General features: G+C 31.8%; 1 protein-coding gene across 1 annotated transcript; it reads right to left on the bottom strand.

Annotated features, from left to right (window-relative positions):
- Positions 1–1,017: 1,017 nt before the first annotated feature.
- LOC128191459 (phospholipase A and acyltransferase 2-like) lies at positions 1,018–12,693 on the bottom strand. Its single transcript, XM_052863530.1, has 4 exons — positions 12,582–12,693; positions 11,160–11,346; positions 4,767–4,896; positions 1,018–1,143 (listed from the first exon to the last, which is right to left on the bottom strand). Exons 1-4 carry the CDS (start codon positions 12,691–12,693, stop codon positions 1,078–1,080), a joined length of 495 nt encoding a protein of 164 aa, XP_052719490.1. The 3' UTR covers positions 1,018–1,077.
- Positions 12,694–20,948: the final 8,255 nt, after the last annotated feature.

Genomic DNA, 20,948 nt, shown 5'->3' with positions numbered 1-20,948 from the left:
GGATTATCTAGATCTAAGCATAGCATACAACATTTCTAATGAGAGAATTCCTGAGTGCCAATGCATTGTGATGTTAAACGGAATTCATGAACGCATTGTACTACCATTGTATTGAAAAAAATCTTATTTAGTTGCATGGACATGTACTTTTACAGACAAAATTAATAAGCAATAAACATTTTTATAAGAAAATTGGCAAAAGTCTGTGCATATGAAGCAGAACTTGAACTTGCTTCTTATCCTTTAGTAATATTGAATTGTTCAATCTGAGGGACCGTCTACCAAGGTCAAAACTCTGGAGGTTGTTCTTTTTTTACTACAATACTAAGAAACCTTCTTGATTTATATTGAATTGACAAATGTATGAATATAATAAAGAAAATATGACTAACAGTAGTCGAAATTAAGTGTACTTCTTTCATTTTAAAGATCTTAAAGTGAATGCATGTCAATTTTATATTAGCCATTACATTAGTGTTCTCTAGATATATAACATTTCTAAATTATTGTACAGAAAAAAAAATGAAGAAAACATTAAAAGTTACATGGCATTTGCCAATTAAAACAACTGAATATTGTTCTCTTTATTTCAATTTCATTTGGCACTAAGTAAGATGTTTGAAACGAACATAAATGTTTTCAAATACATACATGTAAGTAAAATGAGTTAATTTCATATACTCAACATAGTTAAAAACAAAAAAAAGTAAAAGAATGAAAAAAAATATAAATAAATAAATAAGATTTATATATGCATTTTTCAAAACTATAATACATATATTTCTGAAACCAATGGCTTGCGTAAGACATTGGCTGCTTAAGGGAATTATAATTTAACTCGTTCCCGTTTTGACATATATTATTTTTAAAATGTTGATCTAGGGTTGGAATATACATTTACAATCACAGCAAATTTATATCACAGAAGAATCATGACTAAGAAAAAGTCGTAATAAAAAAATATAAATGACTCATTATGGTTAATATAGAATAAAGAAGCATAATTAACAATAAAGTCACAACTGTATAGCAATCCTCTCTTCAAAACGAAGAGGCCCTTTACTAATCCTTTTTCTTTCAACACAACTCTGCAGCTACGCCAGCCACAACTACTGCGCCTAGTGCTAGCATGGCGTTGTCGGCCTGAAATAATAATTAATGCATTTTTTAAACAAGAAAATGACAGATTATTAACAATGCTTTATCCGCAGGAAATTGATTTGAAAAAAATCATGCATAGTAATACCCTTTTGGATTGAGTAAATAAACAATAGTAAGGTTTTTTTATTTCATGGATAGAGCAAAATGTATTGTCGTAGCATATTGATTTAAAAAAATTAAAACCATATTAATGTCAATTCATAAATCATAATTTTCTGTAAAATATTTCCCTGATTTTCTGTCACACAAACAAGGCTTTCAAGACATCCACTTAGCATGCAAAGGGGCAAACAAAATTAAATTAAATAGAGAGTTATTAAACCAAGACAGTATTTCTACCCACTGTTCGAAGACAAAAATTTCATTCTAAAGTTGAAAGCATTGAAAATTCAATCCTTTTTTAAATATGTATAATTCCAAACTTTTTTTTTTGGTTTAGCATGTCTTTTATTTCCTATTTGACTCATTGACCAATTTAATATATCAATGTTAATAAATAAATATTGCTTTTACAACGTTTTTTCCGTTTTTAATCAATTTTGCAAATTTGTTCATAAGATAATACATTTTGAACCTCTTATTAAAAAAAACTCCTTTAAACGTTAACTTAATCTCATGATTCATAAATCAATTCGTTTGTTACTTAGATTCATGTAATGATTCCCCGAAATTTTCAGCAAAAACACTGTGATGGCTGTATATTTACATTTCCTACTGTCTTTGTCTGTGATAACATGAAATGGGGAAATGTTTCCTTTTAAAATGTGTTTCCATATGTTGCAGGTCTCTCTGCAAATCTTTCAGACTTTTCAAATCTGACTTACAAAATCACTAATTATTACCCATTCGAAGACTATGCATTTACTCGTTACTTCTATATGTTTTTGTGTGGCAATTTAAATTATACACATCGAGGCCACATCGAGGATTGAATACAATTTTGGTTTAAATGTCTCTTTCGTCTTGATCAATATATTTATAACCGGCCGCCAGAAGGCTTACAGAAGGCGCTTTGTCAATCCGCAATTCAGCTTTGCCCAGAGAAAGCATTAAGGTGGAAAACACACCTGGAAAAAGTCGCTAAAATAAACAGCTTAAATAGTTATACAACACTGAAAAAAGGAATTCTGAATTGATTTGAATTGAACATATTTTATTGATTAAATCAAATGGATAAGACACATGTTCTAAATAACTTAGATAGTCTTCTCCTAAAAGGAATTCTAACAACAGTTAGTCGTATGATTATAGTAAAATCTGTAGTGATTTAAAAAAATCAATCACTTATTTACTTCTGTGCAACACGCAAAAGGATGGAAAATTCATCTCTCAATAAAGACATTACAAATGTCTTTATGAATAGATACATGTAATTCCTGGAGCTATTTATGGTGTAAGTATTGTTTACAAGAACTTGATTTTTATGATGCATAATTATAATTCTGAATATATAATTCCTAAATAGAATATTTTCGAGCAAGATGTTTAAATTCGTTTCTCTGTTAGAAATTCTTTTGATGAAAGTTTCCTCACAAAGAAAACTTTACTATCATTCCTGTTTGAAAAAAAGTTGGTATAAGAACATCGTTTTTAAAAGGCTAGTATAAAATGGGTGTAAAAATCTTTGGTGATTTGCTTGATGCTGATGAAAATCTTAAGTTATCTTAAATCTTTTCTAACCAAAGATTTGTTCTACAGATTATTCACTCCATATATTCCATTATTTTTTTTAAATCTTTGCTGTATCAAACTAAATGTGCTAATTTTCTGTAAATACATTTAAATTCAAGTAATAATATTGTGATTCATACTTCTATACCTAAGTGGAATTCAGAGTTGGTTCAATATGTAGCCAAAATCTGAGGGAATGATGTTTCAATGTAAATAATAATGTTTTTAATCCTCAATTGGATTGTCTTTACACAAAACACAGCAACGTTCTTGTTGAGGTTAATATCATTTAATATTTATTCATTTGATGAGATATCGGCGCTTCTGATTGGTCGAAAAATTTCTTTGATACCTGCATCAATAAAATTTTCGCCGGATCTACTTTTCTCAACTGTTCTGATCTAACACTATATATAGAACGGGAATTTCCAAGATAAACACTGTCAACAAAATGTCAAGTTGTGTCTGTTTTATTGTCAGCAAACAAATGCAACCTTGTGAATATAAAAAAATGAAAGTTTAACCTTCAAAAATAAACAAAACACATTATTTGATTCACGAAATAGAGAATTAAGCGTCTTCTCACGAGTTCGTCTGCTTGAGATCAATCAACATTTACAGCGAGGCTGGCTGTTCCTTTTCCAGGAATATTATAACGAACATATAGGCCTATAAACTCTCACGGTAACACTGCTGTTCAAATTTGGTAACGATGATTTTTGAATTTACACACGTACATCATCTGTCATCAGAATAAGCGTCGTAAAGAAAAGCTATGAGTAATGCATCAACTCCTTCGGCGCATTGCAAGCGGCAGAAATATCATTTAAGTACATCACTGGCTATCTAGTTACCACAACGTTTACAAAAGTCGCTTATACATACTATTCTCTGTCGACATTTTAGCTATTTTCATCCACGATCGCCTTTCCTTTGATGGTTACATGTTTGTCCAGTTGCATATTCCAGCGATCTCATGAAAACTAGTTTTATTACGAGTTTTTCTGCACAGTGAATAATACCACAAGCTATCGCATGTATTTTCCTTTCGTTTTCAATTCAGCCGGTTCAGATTTTAACTCACTATTTGTGTTTAATCCTTTAATTCAGCTCAATAGCTCTGCATCAGCTGAAGGCGCATTCATTTTGAATATTGTTGCTGTTGTTGTTTTGTATTCATACGCGCCGCTTCATTTACATTATTTACATTTTTGATCAATGACACTTCACATTTTTTTATTTGCAAATGTTTTATTAAATTATAACACGCGCATTGATGAAGTTTTCCGGTCAATTTTTTCTTTGATACGTCGATCAATAGAAAAATTATTATCTTCATTTCTTAAATCGATAACGATCAGTTTTTATCCTGAAAGGAAGGATTGTGCCATCAAAGACCGTTCCTGTTTGGTTTATGTTCATCGTTACATTGGGTTCTAACTGAATCTTTTGTTTGAACGTCATATATGTCCTGAGAACTGTTTTCAATTTCCATTCATATTCATAATATTCAAATAATTTAGATTTGAATTACTAATTACTATAACTAAATCAAAGCCACACTATTTTTGCAGTTATATTTTGAAAAAAAAAATTCCATTTTTTGTTTTAAGCATTATTTCCCTTATTATCCTATTATTTTCTCCTTTTTTTTCTTTTAAACTTTCTTTTAATTTACCTGTTCCATTTTTTGGTTTGTGTGGATTTTTGTTCTTCTTCAGTTTATTCAATGATTTTTGTTATAATGCTTTTATACATGTATGAGCACCAACCAACTATATTGTAAAAATGGATGAGAAAGTGTGAATAAATGAAAAATAAATCATTCTTTGGGAGGATAAATAAATATAACATGATAAATATTTAAAAAGTTGTGATAAAACCCCACGCCCGCGCCCTCGGTTTAGGCGAGAAAAATTAATATATTAACATACTTGTTTGGACCAGCTCACACCATATCTGCAGTAGGCGGCGAAATGCTCACAGTTCTTCCAAAGCACGTTGTATCCAATTTCTCCAATTTTTGATAAAGCTTCCTTTACAATTTCTTGAGCACTACGTGGTCTAAAGTTAAAAAAATATACAAGAAAAGATCTCGTTATTACGAGAAGATTTCGTTACTACGAGAACAGATCCAGTTATTGCTAGCGTTAGCAACTACGTTAGTATTTTCCACTGGAATACGCATACTCGACTCCATAGTAGGGGATTCTGGGAATACTGTACTACTGTAGATAAACTGTACCATTTGAATTCCGTTTTATCATCTTCACATGATCAAGTTTTGTGTTTTATTGAAAATGCCATAAAGTAACAGTAGTTTAGATCTTACAATGCAAAGTTATTTTAAGTATTATATTAAATAGCTAGCTTGATCTTAAATTTATTCAAGCTCGGAAACAACCTTGGATATGTTTTCCGAGCTTGCCGGAAAGGCCCGAGAAGATACGATTGCTACACAACAGTACCAATGGTTCTTGAAAATTTTCACCTCGAAATTGAAACAGAATGATTAAGAAACATTCATTGAGCTATGCCATTGCCGTTGTGAAGCCCACACTAGATTCACAATTCTAAATTGAAACCCCACTCCAGCACAATTCCAGTACACCACTGTGCCTTCTTATTGTTAATTAATCGATTCAGGAATTTAAACCAATGTTTTAGAAATCTGCTTCTGTGTTTTAGGATGGCTACGGCGCTAGCTCACAAATCTTTTTAAAAGATAAGCTTGTAACGAGTAAAGACTAGACCATGACCCGTGCGTGCACGGGTTGACATTACATATGATATCGGACATTTACGAAAAAGATACATTGACACACCGTATTGTTTACTTCTACATAACCAAGCTTTAAGCCTACAATTGTAATGCTATTAATTTCACAACACTCTGCTTAGTTAGAATAATCTAACTGTTTACTTCTACATAACCAAGTCTTGGAACAGACCTTCACCACAGTTAAAATGCCTCCCGTAGCAAAAATTGCAGAAATTTTGGAGAAAATTAATGAAGCTGCATTGAAAATAACAGTCAAATTATTCATAGCAAACCATTTCGAGGCTGTAATTACCTTTCATCTAAAAATTTAATTCATACTAATGAAGAATTCAACTCTTTTTCATGAACGTTTTTACTCGCTTCGAATTTACACACCATGATGAAATTCGAAACTCTCGGGATTTTTCATATTAAATCCACTGAGTTAGAGTTATCTCCCGTTTTTGCTTTGGTGAACAGAATAATCTAATGACAAAGAAGGTGTTCCAATACCTATGCTAATTTTCCCTAAAGGAGTTGCAGATGAAATAGAAAAATCAAATTTTCAGAATTCGATGTAAATCTTTTTTTCATGCAACGCTGTACATAAGGCAGAGTAGAATTTTATTTGGAAAGTCTGTACTAACTTATTTAAGACCATGAAATAAATTTGAAAATGGTTACACAGACAAATGTGGCAGAATTCACGCTATATAAAAGGGGAATCCTCATTATTGTGAAAAAATGCCTCCTTGAAACAAAATTAATTTAATCTTAACGTTTGGAGTAAGACAATTTCTTGAAAACTGCCATTTCCGATTTTTGTTTCAAAGAGGCATATTTTTAATAAATCTGACTTTTGGAAAAAATCATTAATACCTTTGAAATCTAAAAACTACGTATTAAATTTTCCCTTCTTAAGTCATGTCTAGGATAGTCGAGTGGTAACGCAGTTGAATAGATTAAAACAGTATCTTATGCTTTTGACTGGGTTCGAATCCCGAAAAAGTTGGATTTTTTTTTTAATTTTATTTCTTTTAATCGAATGGAAAGGTAATGTGTAGAGATAATTTAAGAATGTCAGAATTAAGTTATTTAAACTAGCTCTTGTTAATGTAATATTTTGTATGCCTGCTTATTTTGTTTTCAACATTACTGTGTGAAGTCCGCGTTATAAACTTGAAAAACACATTCTTCTGAACAAAAGATTTTAAAACAATATACTTAGTATGCATCAATGAAGAAAGTTGATTTTTCACCCTTTTAATGAAATAAACGGATATGCTGATTTCAAAGTTATACATGCACAGGTTGTTAAAAGCAAACAAAATCATCAGTTTAGAAAGTTTGAATCGGTGATGAAGCAATAGGTTACTGAAAATTTGACCTTTTTTTTTACTAGACTTAGCGTTTATTAAGATACTATAAAAGCATAGGATGATTATAATTACAACTCTGACGGTTTTGAAGAGCTAGAATAAGATTTATTCATGTATCTCAAGAATGCTATTTTAAACACTCTGGACAGTAGATATCAAATTGAGATATGTTAACATTCGAATACAGAAAACATGTATATGGTTATCTTTCTAACTGTATTTGGTGGCTGCCATGTTCGATAGAAATGCGCGTAAAATGTTTGTTTATTTTGCCTCCGTAGGGAACATACCCGCTATGCAAATATAGTCGTCTACGTAATGTGTCTATATTTAGATGTGACTCTCAAGCGATACGGATATTTAAAGGCCCTTATCACGTTAGGGAATAGTCCCACTGTTTTGCAACACCTTCTTTTTGATGAAAATTTACACGTCTTTGTAATATCGTTTCTGACTTTATCCATGCAAATGTGATACATGTATTGTGAAAACAGAAACTGAAAAGCCTCCCGTGATTTAGCGTGAATGTAATGCGCATGATGATATCCGGATTTTTTAAAAGAATTTTCTTTGATTATTAATTAGCGAAGCTAGATTGAGAAAAAATAAAAAAAAAAAAAAATTGGTAATCTTCAAGTACCAATGATGTTTAAATAATATAAAACAAAAGACAATACTCTTCCGATTTCTCGGTATTAAAGCCCAAAAATTCAAGTCTATTATTCTAATATAGTAGTATAGATTTCGTTACATGTATAACGAGTTAATTATCTCGTTATTACGAGAAAGGATCTCGAAATAACGAAAAAGATGTCGTTACTACGAGAAATTAACTCATAATAATAATAATAATAATAATAATAATAATAATAATAATAATATCTTTTCTCCTTATTAGGCTGTTCAAAATTAATTCTACGTTTAACATAACCCGCGCGCGTAGGTTTAGGCGAAATTGTCGTTTTAAAAAAACAAACAAATCCGGATTTGTAAAAGTCGTTCCGGCTCGGGTTTTCATTTAGCGATATAAATCTACATCCTGTTATACAAAGAAAATGAGATTCTACGCCACTATCAAAGTAAAAAAAAACCATTTAAAAACGATAAAAGATGGATCAACGCATGATCGAAGTTGAAAGAAAATTCTTTTTTCAAGATTATATGATGTCGGTTGTCAAGTCACAGAGCCTGAACCATGCTGAGGCCGAAAAAAAATTGTGTGTTTCCTATTTCGTCAGATTTTTAAAATAGGGTAGATAGGTCTGCTTTTTTTTCCCTTTTTTTTTAATGAGCTTTTCAGTTTTCCCTTTTCCTAGCATATGATTTTTCTATACATTAATAAAATGTATTTTACAGGTGGAGCAATTATTATAGTGACAACTGTTACAGAATTAAAGCTTTCATAAATCTAAGATTTATTTGGAATGTATACGAAGATTTTATTTTCATGTAAATAGCAAATATAAATATGACAGCCGCTTAATAGATTAACTGAGTATAATACTCATTACCACGAATATATTATTAAGTTATTATTAGTTCTATTTTCCAGGTCAACTGACATAACAGTAGACATTAATATCGTAAATGTAGGTGTTGAATTCAGAAACAGAGGAAATTCTGGTTGATCAGACGAGAGCCTTAGAATTAAATCTTTTCAATAATTTAAAAAAAAATGAATACATCATTAATGGTTTAAGACTAATTTTTAAAATTTCATTTGCATCTGAAATGCAGCATTTTAAAATCATATTTATAATGTTAATGATTGTTCAGCCTATTCAAAGACTTACGATGAAATATAAAATAAACTTTGCCTCTGCTTTTTTCATGTACATCTTTATATTAATCTTTAACACATCACTGACCTAAAAAAAACTATTTATTGCATTGACAATTAAGCTAAAAAAAAACAAGGATAACTTTCATCCATGCTGTCAATCTGCACTTGGAAATCTTTAAAACGCTTTGATAAGTGGTGTTTTCTATTGAATTATTACAAGCGTTTTTTAAACTCTGATTTGTAAAGATTCTATTGTTTAAACCAATTACGGTTGGTAATCTGGATTTGGAATAAAAAGTGTTAGGGTCGGTGCATAAAAAATAGGGTCGGTCGGGAAACCGGAAACACACATATTTGGGTTTTTTTGGCCTGAACCAACTTTTGCCCAAAAACGAGGTTTGTTGTATAACTATTTTTTTAAAGTAGTCCAGCAAAAACAATCAAAATGTGTACTTTGAAGTCACGATTTTGCATTTTTTTTTAAGATTGGAAAAGCTTAAGCAACTTCTTACTGTACCAACACTGTACTGAAAAGATATATTCAAAAGACTTAAAAAAAATATCCCTTTCCCCATGAACTCCAATGTTAACTTCAAGATGTGATAGATTTGTTACTATTGAATTTTTGTTCTATTTCAAACTGAATAAACCCTAAATCATACTCAGATTTTAGTGTTCAAACTAGCAATATTTGATGTTAAATATGACAGTTATGGATGTAATATCTTGAAGTGAAAGCCAAAGAAGAAATATTGAGCCCAAGCGTTATATTCATTAAGTCAGCATAATTTACTGATTAGAGTTCTTTCATGATAAAGACTGCAAATCCCTTACATTTGAAATATATCTACATTCAAAAAAAGCAATTTTAATAAGGAATAATAACAGGAAAGAAGAAGTTGAATACACTTGTAGAGTGGCAGTTATTTCAAGAACACTGTATAAAGTTCTTAGTAGAAGGTACATTGATTCTGACGATATGATATATTTTAAAATGTATCATTTTGGAAATGTATGAAATAATTTCATTATTTTTATTGTAGATAACTTGTGAGTCACATGCGTTGAGCAACTTTTACCACAAAAGGAAATTTAAAGTTTTCCTTTGGTTTGTTACGTTTGTGGTGATGAAAATTCATTGGATGTACCACTTGATGTGCTTGCAATTCACTCCACTTCTCGTCCAGTATACATGATGTACCCACAGAAAGGATATAAACCCAAATTACACATAAGTATTTGCCTGGAAAATCCAAGAAATAACATGGACTGAATCCTACCATATGTATTATATGACAGTGTTGATGTATTGGTAACTGAATTGGTGACTTTCAATAAATACACATTTGTTTGAAATTTTTGTTTGTTTATTATTTTCCTCCATCCCTCATAGGTTTTAAATTTTCATGTGATGTTAAACGTACAATTAATTTTAAACAGCCTTACAAGATCTTTTTCTCGTAACTACGAGATTAAAGTAATTTTAAATATGTGGCCGTATTTGTCTTCCGTAGTTATATATTTTGTTAAGAAATAAACATAGTTTATCTGAATTGATTAGCTACATGCACACGACGTTATATCTAAACGGCTGCTATTGGTAAAATTAACGCGGTCAATGTATTTATTTGAAAATTATACGGCTACTTGCTAAAAAAAAATGCCCAAATAGTAAGTATTTTCTTCGAACATTGAACAAAATGCCATTTTATTCAAATATTTTAGCTTAGTAGAGTAGTTGACAACCCTTACGGAACAAATTACGTTTTTTGACACTAGAATATCAGTTAATTTTTTTGGTTATAATTTTTTTTATTTTAAATAAAGAATTTACATTAGTATTAGCAAATAAATGTCGTTGGTTTAGGTACTTGTTCAAGCAAACAAGTCTTTTGAGGTTGTTACTGTTAATTGGTATTTTAAGCATTGAATCATCATTTTTTGAAAGATATAGTCTCATAACTGCAACGGTACATATGTGCATATAAATTAAGTAATGCGCGTTAGCACGTTATGGAAATTTGTTTGCACATACCGTTGTTGTTATAATGCTACATATTTCGTTATATGAGAATAAAATGCTCATATCTATATTTTTTAACTTCTTGCTTTGTCCGCAAACGTGAAATATACCAAAAGTACGGTACAAACCTGTGGGTAAGTTCAAATTAATGGAAGAGCCACAAGCGTGAACTTTTCACGTTGCATTTTACAGCGTTCAACGTTTGTGGCATAATAACAAAACTCGTCATTTTAACCTTTTGGTGCTCTGTGTGCGTTACATTGCTCTAACTGCAGTAGCTTTCCACACACTTTACATGCAAAAAAATGTGTGCAATGTCATCCAATTGTCTTCTGGACTTTAACAGCTACACCTTACATTTAATAAGTACTATGTGCATACTTGAGTTTGTGATCCTTATCGTTGTTGATTTTCACCTTGGACCCAAGCATCACATTCCAAACGCTCTCTTTTTTTACCATCGCCTTGCTAAATTTTTTTCCACAAACAGAGAACGAATGACTAGGGTTGACGCTAGCATTCAGGCCGTCGTTGTCGACACCGGCCAAATGTACCACTTCATCGTTCCCTGTAAACAAACAATGATTTAGCTTATGAACTATTTTATCAATATCATTATCTTCCTTATTCTTGTCATCATAATATGTTTAAACAATAGTGGTATTTTACATAACATTAATCGATCAACAACAAAAAAACTGACGCAAGCGTCAAAAGAACTACAGTAACTACAAACCACCATTTGCTTTCTGGGTTTTCAAAGTTTTTACTCACAGACCTTTGAACAAAGTTGTGTATATCTGCACATATTTATACATAATTTTACAAATCTTTAGAAATACACGTATAAGATGTTTAGAAATATGTCTACGAAAAACTTGGGTAAAAGATTACTTATATCTATATCATTTCCAATATCTACAGTTTAAAACAACATTTTAAAATCACTATTTTTTAGATGTAGCACATGCTAAGTATTACTACGCGGCGCAGCCGATACCGTATTTCGGTTATGCTATAAGACACGCCCATTTTGTGTCGCTTAGTTTTTCATGAAATTATTGGCTTCAAAATTGATTCTGAATGTTATCATAAACAGAAACATTTGAAAATGTAAATATACATGTATAGTTCATTAATTGATAACGAACCTTGGTTTTAGATTATTCTAAATACTACTATGATTGTATAAAACTTTAAAAAAAAAATTAATGGGTAATGTAAAGAGCGTCTGAAACGATAAAAGGATTATCTCATTCCTCCTTGATTCATACGAAACCAAATGTACTGCAACGCATCAGTAAAAATATATTAAGGACGTTTTAACAAACTCTTTTCTCGCAAGTGCTTGAAAATACCGTGTTTGTAAAATAAAAAAACTATTAGGGAATTTATACGAACCCTTGCGAGTTCAAACTTTCCTTATGAATATGATCTTCTATTCAATAATTCCATATTTGACATAGGTAAAACTGTTATAGTGGCTTATCATACCCTTTGGTGAGTAAGTCAGGGTCGGTTTTTATATTGAAAACTCTTGAATTTTATATATATATATATATATATATATATATATATATATATATATATATATATATATATATATATATATATATATATATATAATAAGTGCACAGAACGTAAAGTTCCAATTTTTATATTATCAACTTTTCAACTTTGTTAAAAAGAATTACTAGATAAGCATAAAACTGAATAGTTTCCTGTAGGTTATAAAAAAATACAAAATGTATCCTAGATCAAAAGATGTAGTCAAAAAATTCAAGTTCTTGTAATTGTACTAGCCTATATACACAGCCCAGTGTGAATACACTCCACGATTGAATTCCAACAAGTCTCCCTTATTTGCTCTCTTTATAACAGCTCTATTGTAAGATTCGAGAGTTGTCGCTGCCATTTTCTTTCATTTCGGGTAAAATTTGGAAAAACCTTATCACTATTTATAGACAAACTAACTAAGGTCAATGCTAAATCAATTATTTATATCTTCAATAATATCAATAGTTCAAAGAAAAAGATAAATCATAACAACTGTAAGATTTATTATAATTTTTTATTTATTAAATAAAATACACTTTATGCATATTTTAAACGTAATGACAAACATTGAAAGAGCACCACAATATTGATTTTTAAACGTTTTGAGGCCTGCAAAACGTATACAAATAAAATATGAATAACCGTTGTGGAGATTGTATTTTTCTGCAAACAGCACAAAGGTTCGGTATCGGGAGAATCGTACTCTGGAGAAAACGTAACTTAGAGAAAACGTACCCACGACTAAGGGTACGTTTTCTCTAAGAGAAATATGCAATTTATGACCACTTATATTAGGAAATAGAATGTAATTTCAAAAATTCATAAAAAGAAAACTTAATATACATTTATCAAAACTAAAAAGGAAGACAAAAAGACCAGGCTACCTGAAACAGTAAAAACGAACAAGAGGCCCAAGGGAAACATCGCTCATCTGAGCAACAAAAGTCTAATCAAATTAGCACGGCACTCTCAAAATCAAACTATCAAGTAGATCTAGTTCTAAATGTTTGAAAAATCTGCCGATTTTCACACACATTTTTTATAGTCGCTCTTTACTCTCTCTCTCTCTCTCTCTCTCTCTCTCTCTCTCTCTCTCTCTCCATTCTCAATATCTCTCTCTCCCACCCTAACTCTCTCTCTCACCCTCCCCACTCTCATTCCCTCTCTTACAACCTCCCCATTCTCACTCACACCCTTCCCTTCTCTTTCTCACACACTCTCACATCCTCCCTCTCCCTATCTCTGACACCCTCCCCACTCTATTTTTTACACCCTCCCCACTTTCACTCTCTCTCACGCTCTCCCCACTCTCTCTTTCACACACTCCCCACTCTCTCTCACCCTCCCCAATCTCTCTCTCATACTTTCATGATTAAAACCAAATAAGATAAAAGTTGAATTTCTGCATCAATGATAAAAATTTATTTTGTTGTTTGAATTATTTATGAACATATTCAACAATTAGGCAATTATAATTATGTGTTTTGTTTTATTTTTAATGAATTTATTTCATACAAGAACAACATTTATAATGACAAAACATGAAAGTTTTAGATAAATGACATAAATCTAAAAACTTATCGATCGATCGATCGAGAGAGAGAGAGAGAGAGAGAGAGAGAGAGAGAGAGAGAGAGAGAGAGATTATGTGAATAAATGCTGCCATCTTTCCTATGTGTTTTTAACCTCATTCATTGTTTTGTTTTATTTACTATTTAATATTTTCTACTAAATAAGTAATACTCAGTGTTAATTTAATCATACCTGTGTTTAAACAAAAACAAAATTCAACTTTCATAAGTAGTTTGTCAATTTCTTGGGAAAATGAATTTTGTGGGAATTTAAAAGACTTACAACAATAGCCATAATTTTAATCAAATCAGCTTTATATAATATAAAATACAAAATATCTGGACGATAAGTAGAGATGATCTTGTATAAGAATACTTCTCCACATATTCCGATATGTTAAACATCAAGTCCCTTTGCTGTTTATTTTTTTTAGAAGATTTAAAGATTGTTCACTATTTATTTCTTGTGTCCCATTGTGAATCAACCCTACCCCCACTCAATCATGATTTTCACACACTTGAAACTTCCTTACATGAGAATTACTTTACACAATTTAAGTTTCAGATGTATTTTGCCCCATGCAAATGGTTTTAAGGAAGAAAAAAATTAAAGGATTTTTCTCTGTCTATATCTATATAAAAATTAAACCCATATTTTAACTCTACCTTAATTTCTCCCATCCCCTTGGAATTCATAAATTATTATTGGTTTATATTCATTTTATATGATATCAGCATTAACAGTACATTAATACACATTGTATTGACAAAATATATTAATTTTATCATTGTTTGAGAGGCACAGTTTTATTGTGAACAATATGTATAGATAATATTGCATCAGTTGTGATACATTGCATGTGTATGTGGATGCTTGCCTAAAAAATTTGGATCTTTCACTACATTAACTTCGTTAAATGGTGTAATGTACATACACTGTATAATTGTAATGTTTATACAATTATTGCAAACGTTTAAAACAAAGGTAATCACAGATTACAAAGCTCACTGACACAAGGCATCACCTTCATGAGGCATCGCGTGCATCTTTATAAGACCAAGTGACCTTTACCGATTTATATGAAAACAATAGGGTAATTATGATGTTGGATATTCATGGATACTGTTTTGACACAATATCGTATATCATATGTTAAAAAATTGTATGATAATCATACATTCATTTCATATGGTATTATAAGATAAAATGTTTATCAATACAATAATACAAAATATCATATTGCATCCTATGATACTTTTATATGCATCATATAATACAATACAATACCTCGGGGCTAATATAATCAATGTTGCCCTCAACCCAAGTCATTATTTGTATGATCTACTACTGTCATAATACTATCATATATGATACAATAGAGTATTATATGATATAATTTCATATCACATAATATATCTCAATATTGTTACATATGATATTATATGAAATGTTTTACCTTTAAAAATTCCGAAGTTCATACAAAGATCCTAGAATCAATTTTGAAAAGAGTCATCTGCTAAAAAAAATTCCTACAAGCAGAGAAATTCAGCCAAGAAACGCCTTAACGGGGAAGGGGCGGTTTAATGTTCTTGTTATCAAAGATGTTAATGACCATAAGAATCATCAAGTCATTCCATTATAAGGATACAAAGAGAACAATTTATAACTTTTTAAAAATCTGAAAAGTTTTGTGTTCATATTAGTGACAAGAAATTAAAACATGCATAAAAAATTGATTCCGTCACTTAATAAAAAAAACTTGCTACACTCTAAAAATTCGAAATGATTTTTCTTAGATTTCTAAATTGCAAAAGAAATAGTTTAACCTTCCAGCACAAAACATATTCAGAATTACTTCCAACTTTAGATATGCATATCTACCATGGGCAGATATATGGAGGTTCCGGAACCACTCTCTCACCCACGCACAGAAAGTTCAAACTAAATAAATTGAAATATTAAGATACTGAAAATAAGCTTAAACCATGAAAAACAAAATCATCCCTCAGACCCCATCCACCACTAGGGAAATAGTAAACACGTAGCATCAGAGAGGCTACCCCCCCCCCCCCAACCCCACGACCCCCCCCCCCCCCCCACTTTTCTTTAGGGTATCATATTGTTTGATGAAACCTTACGCAACCTGTGCTTTCACACTATTTTAAGCTTTTTGGGATGAATGCTTTTCCACAAGATTTTAAAACTATATATCTTCCTTTGTAAAAATTGGACTACTCCTTCCCCATTGTGGCCCCATCATAGCCCAGAGATCATGATTTAAACAAACTTGAATCTACCCTAACTAAAGATCTTCCACACACGTTTCAACTTTTCTGGTCAATCGATCAATGACTGAGAAGATTTTTCTCTATATAATCCTTCCATGGATGGCCCCACTTTTCTTTTGGGTATCATTTGGCAGCTGAATGCAATGTTCCAGAAGATTTTTAAAGATTTTTCTCTATATATTCTTTTGTAAAAATTGAACCCCCCCCCCCCCCATTGTGGCCCCACTCTACCCCCGGGGGCTCTCTTTTGAATAAACTTGAATCTACCCTACCTGAGGATGCTTATTTGGTCAAACCGTTTTTGAGAACATTTTTCTCCATATCTTCCAATTTAAAAAATTTGACCCCCCTCCCCATTGTGGATCCACCCTTCCCATTGGGATCATGATTTGATCAAACGTGAATCTACCCTACCTGATAATGATTCCACCCAAGTTTTAGCTTATCTGGTCAAATGGTTTTTGAGAAGAAGATTTTTAAAGATTTACTCAATATATTTCTACGTAAAATTGGAACCCATCTACCCAACCCCCCCTCCCCCCCCTCAATTATGGCCCCACCCTTCCCACAGGGATCATGACTTGAACAAATTTGAACCTACACTACCTCAGAATGCTTCCATGCAAGTTTTAGCTTTTCTGGTCAAATGTATTTTGAGAAGAAGATTTTTGAAAAATACAATGTATCAACAAATGTTTAATAAGTTTTAATTATCTCCCCTTAAAAGAAGGCATGGCCCTTCATTTAAACAAACTTAAATCCCCTTCACTAAATGATCCTTTGTGCCAAGTCTGGTTAAAATTGGTCCAGTGTTTCTAGAAAAGAAGTTGAAAATGTACAAAGTTCACAGACAGACAGACGGATGGACGGACTTACAGATGAACGCCAGACAAAAAGGGATCAGAAAAGCTCACTTGAGAAATCAGGTGAGCTAAAAACGATGCTACGTGCCTGTATAGTAATTGAATAATGGGTGCATGACATTATACATTTACATTTAGAACAAAACAAATTAAAGAAAAGCTCACTTAAGAAATCAGGTGAGCTAAAAACGATGCTACGTGCCTATATAGTAATTGAATAATGGGTGCATGACATTATACATTTACATTTAGAACAAAACAAATAAAAAAATGCAAGACTTGTAATCGTTATCATAACAAATCAGCTGAACAGGCGATTCTTAATGGTGCTTATTATCACCATCCCCTTTCCTCTACATAACCCCCCCCCCCCCCCTCCCCCCCCCCCATGCACATGTTAAATTAGTTTAGAACTATTTTAACAAGTTCTTGGACTTTCAGTAGGATGTAACTATCTATTTCTTGCGTCAAAGCAAGTTAAAATTACGCTGGTTTCAAGCGAAATATACACCGATTGCGAAGCCTTAGCTCAAAAGCCAGACAAATCTTGTTGATTTCAGAGAGCCATGACCGAGTGGTCTACAATAAAATAGACAGGCCTACGTCACATTGCTGTTTGACACAACTACCTAACGTGCTTTTTTCATTGTAATTATGTTTAAACTGTTCAGGGTGCACTTTCTAGCCTACCTCTAATGATCGGCATTGCCTAAGGTGATATCAGCGCACTGAATGAGCACTCCAAGACTTGTCCAGACTTCGAATGAAGGTCCGGCTACTGTCGCTGCTATTGTTCAGCTCCCAAATAGGAAAGGCTCAGCATAGAGGATTCTTCTAAAACAGTATATGTAAAATCAAAAATGTTTAAAACAGCTGTAAAAGTTGAATAACGCATTCGTCACCACCGTAGTACGTTTATATCTATGAAAATTGTGTTTCCTGAGTTTTTTAATCTGAAATTTTTGTAATTCAGTTTTATATCAATATAGACAATATTCATTTGGAGAGCGAAGCAAAAACTTCAACAAAAACAAACGATGAAAACAGCACGTACATATATATGTTAGTCATTTAGTATTACTAGTGGTACTAACCTGCCGAGTTCTATAGTATTTCTAGACAGTGGAATCTTTTTCCTGGTGGGGTCTCTTTTTTTGATCATGGATTTACGTACCCTTACATGTACATAGTCCCCATAAAATGTAAACCCCGCGGTCACTACTGTTAAAACAAATTTAAACACTCATAAATTTTATATTTACACCCACTATATGATTCCCTCTTTTTTTACGAAAATTAATTGTAACTGAGGGGAATGAAATATAGACGATCCAGTTCTAACCAGTTTATCGATCGGTCGAAACCGTCAGCGACCTATGAAGATCACGGACTGCACGAAATTATCATGATGTTGTCAGACTTAGTTTCCCAAGGAAGACGTTTGGTTGTTTCTTATATCTAACGTACTGTTACATGTACATTAACAATAATTTAATTAATTTTACTTCCTCTTTACGATCAATTTATTAATTTTTTTATAGAAACATTAAAATGCTTTATTTGATGATTCATGCTAATAGTTATAAACGTAGCGATCACTGCAGAAATGATTTAAACACTGTCCCAACCCAGGTTATTATACTTGAATAAGTTGGGTACATATTGAGTTTATTTCATAAATAAACTGGCATATATCGCCGCACTGCAAGTATCTTATAGACTCCATCCATGTTGAGTATTTATACGGAACAAAGTATTAATCATATCTTTTATGTACAAATTATACGAATGTACGTGTACATTATGTACATGAATTATGATATATAACATTTCATATGCTTCTACTACACACGTTTTCAAGAATTGGCGCAAAAGCTTATTGACAGTGTCAATGCACATACTTTGGTACATGTATGTTACCATTTCAAGCACAAAGAAGTTAAACTGCTATTCAAGTTTCTAATAAAGATAAGTATTATGTTCGCTAATCAAATTACACTATCTATTAAAAAAATACGTCACAATTTGACAGAATTTGTCGAAATGAAATTCATAAAATGGTATAATAGCTGCGTTGAATTTTCCAATACTGTATGTACAAGAAACAATGAAAAAATACTCAAACAAGATATCTGTGAGCCAATGCTCACTAGTGATACCCCCGCTCTGATGTGAATATGCAAAATAAGCAAAGTCGACATTTAACAGACAGCTGGCATCCGATTGGTACAGAAATATATCCCACAATATAGCATGCCTAAACAAACACTGTGTAAAAATTTCAAGCATCTCCGATAAATAGCTGCTGAGAAATCTTTGACGAAAATTTGTTTGAAAATTTTGGCAAAAAATAAACAAAGTCATTATTTAACAGGAAGTTGACGTCCGATTGATACAAAAATATATCCCACAATATGGCATGCCTAAACAAATAGTGTGGTAAAATTTCAAGCATCTGCGATAAATAGCTGCTGAGAAATCTTTGACGAAAATTTGTTTTCAAATGTTGGCTAAAAATAAACAAAGTCGTCATTTAACAGGAAGTTGACACCCGATTGGTACAGAAATATATCCCACGATATGGCATGCCTATACAAATATTGTGTTAAAATTTCAAGCATCTGCGATAAATAGTTGCCGAGAAATCTTTGACGAAAATTTGTTTGAAAATTTGGTTAAAAAATTAGCAAAGTAGTCATTTAACAGGAAGTTGACGTCCGATTGGTACAAAAATATATCCCACGATATGGCATGCCTAAACAAATAGTGTGTTAAAATTTCAAGCATCTGCAATAAATAGTTGCTGAGAATTCTTTGACGGAAATTTGTTTGAAAATTTTGGCAAAAAATAAACAAAGTCGTCATTTAACAGGAAGTTGACGTCTGATTGGTACAAAAATACATCCCACGATATGGCATGCCTTAAAAAACACTGTGTAAAAATTTCAAGCATCTGCGATAAACAGTTGCTGAGAATTCTTTGACGGAAATTTGTTTGAAAAGTTTGCTAAAAATAAACAAAGTCGTCATTTAACAGGAAGTTGACGTCTGATTGGTACAAAAATATATCCCACAATATGGCATGCCTATACAAATACTGTGTAAAAATTTCAAGCATCTGCAATAAACAGTTGCTGAGAAATCTTTGACGAAAATTTGTTTGAAAATTTTGGCTAAAAAATAAGTAAAGTCGTCATTTAACAGGATGTTGACGTCTGATTGGTACAAAAATATATCCCACGATATGGCATGCCTTAACAAACACTGTGTTAAAATTTCAAGCATCTGCAATAAATAGTTGCCGAGAAATCTTTGACGAAAATTTGTTTGAAAATTTTGGTTAAAAAATAAGCAAAGTCGTCATTTAACAGGAAGCTGACGTCCGATTGGTACAAAAATATATCCCACGATATGGCATGCCTTAACAAACACTGTGTTAAAATTTCAAGCATCTGCGATAAATAGTTGCTGAGATAAATGCGACAGAAATTTTTGTTACGGACGGACAGACAGACGGACAGACAGACACACAAGGGTAAAACAGTATACCCCCTCTCCTTCGGAGCGGGGGTATAATTATTGAACAAAAACTGGGAAATAATTTCATTGAAGATTCATATATGCAGGGAATTTTGGCCGATATTTTTTTCTTCGCGGACACGATAATGTAAACTAGTATTAAACAAAGACAAAACAAAGACAAACAAAAACAAAAATAAAACTTAATTTTGCCATCTATCTTCAATCCTTAGAGCAAAAAGCAAAAATTTTAGACAGTGTATCTCATGATTTTTTTTTCTCTCTGAAATGGGAAGCTGGAAGTTCGGTAACATTTAACGCGACTCGTCAAATTTGATATCTAAGCAGCGATACATTTTACTTGAAATGAC

Source organism: Crassostrea angulata, chromosome 7 (assembly GCF_025612915.1).
Source record: "Crassostrea angulata isolate pt1a10 chromosome 7, ASM2561291v2, whole genome shotgun sequence".
Classification (NCBI taxonomy): domain Eukaryota; kingdom Metazoa; phylum Mollusca; class Bivalvia; order Ostreida; family Ostreidae; genus Magallana; species Magallana angulata.
The sequence above is the reverse complement of the archived record's forward strand: the minus strand, read 5'-3'. Positions and strand labels throughout refer to the sequence as shown.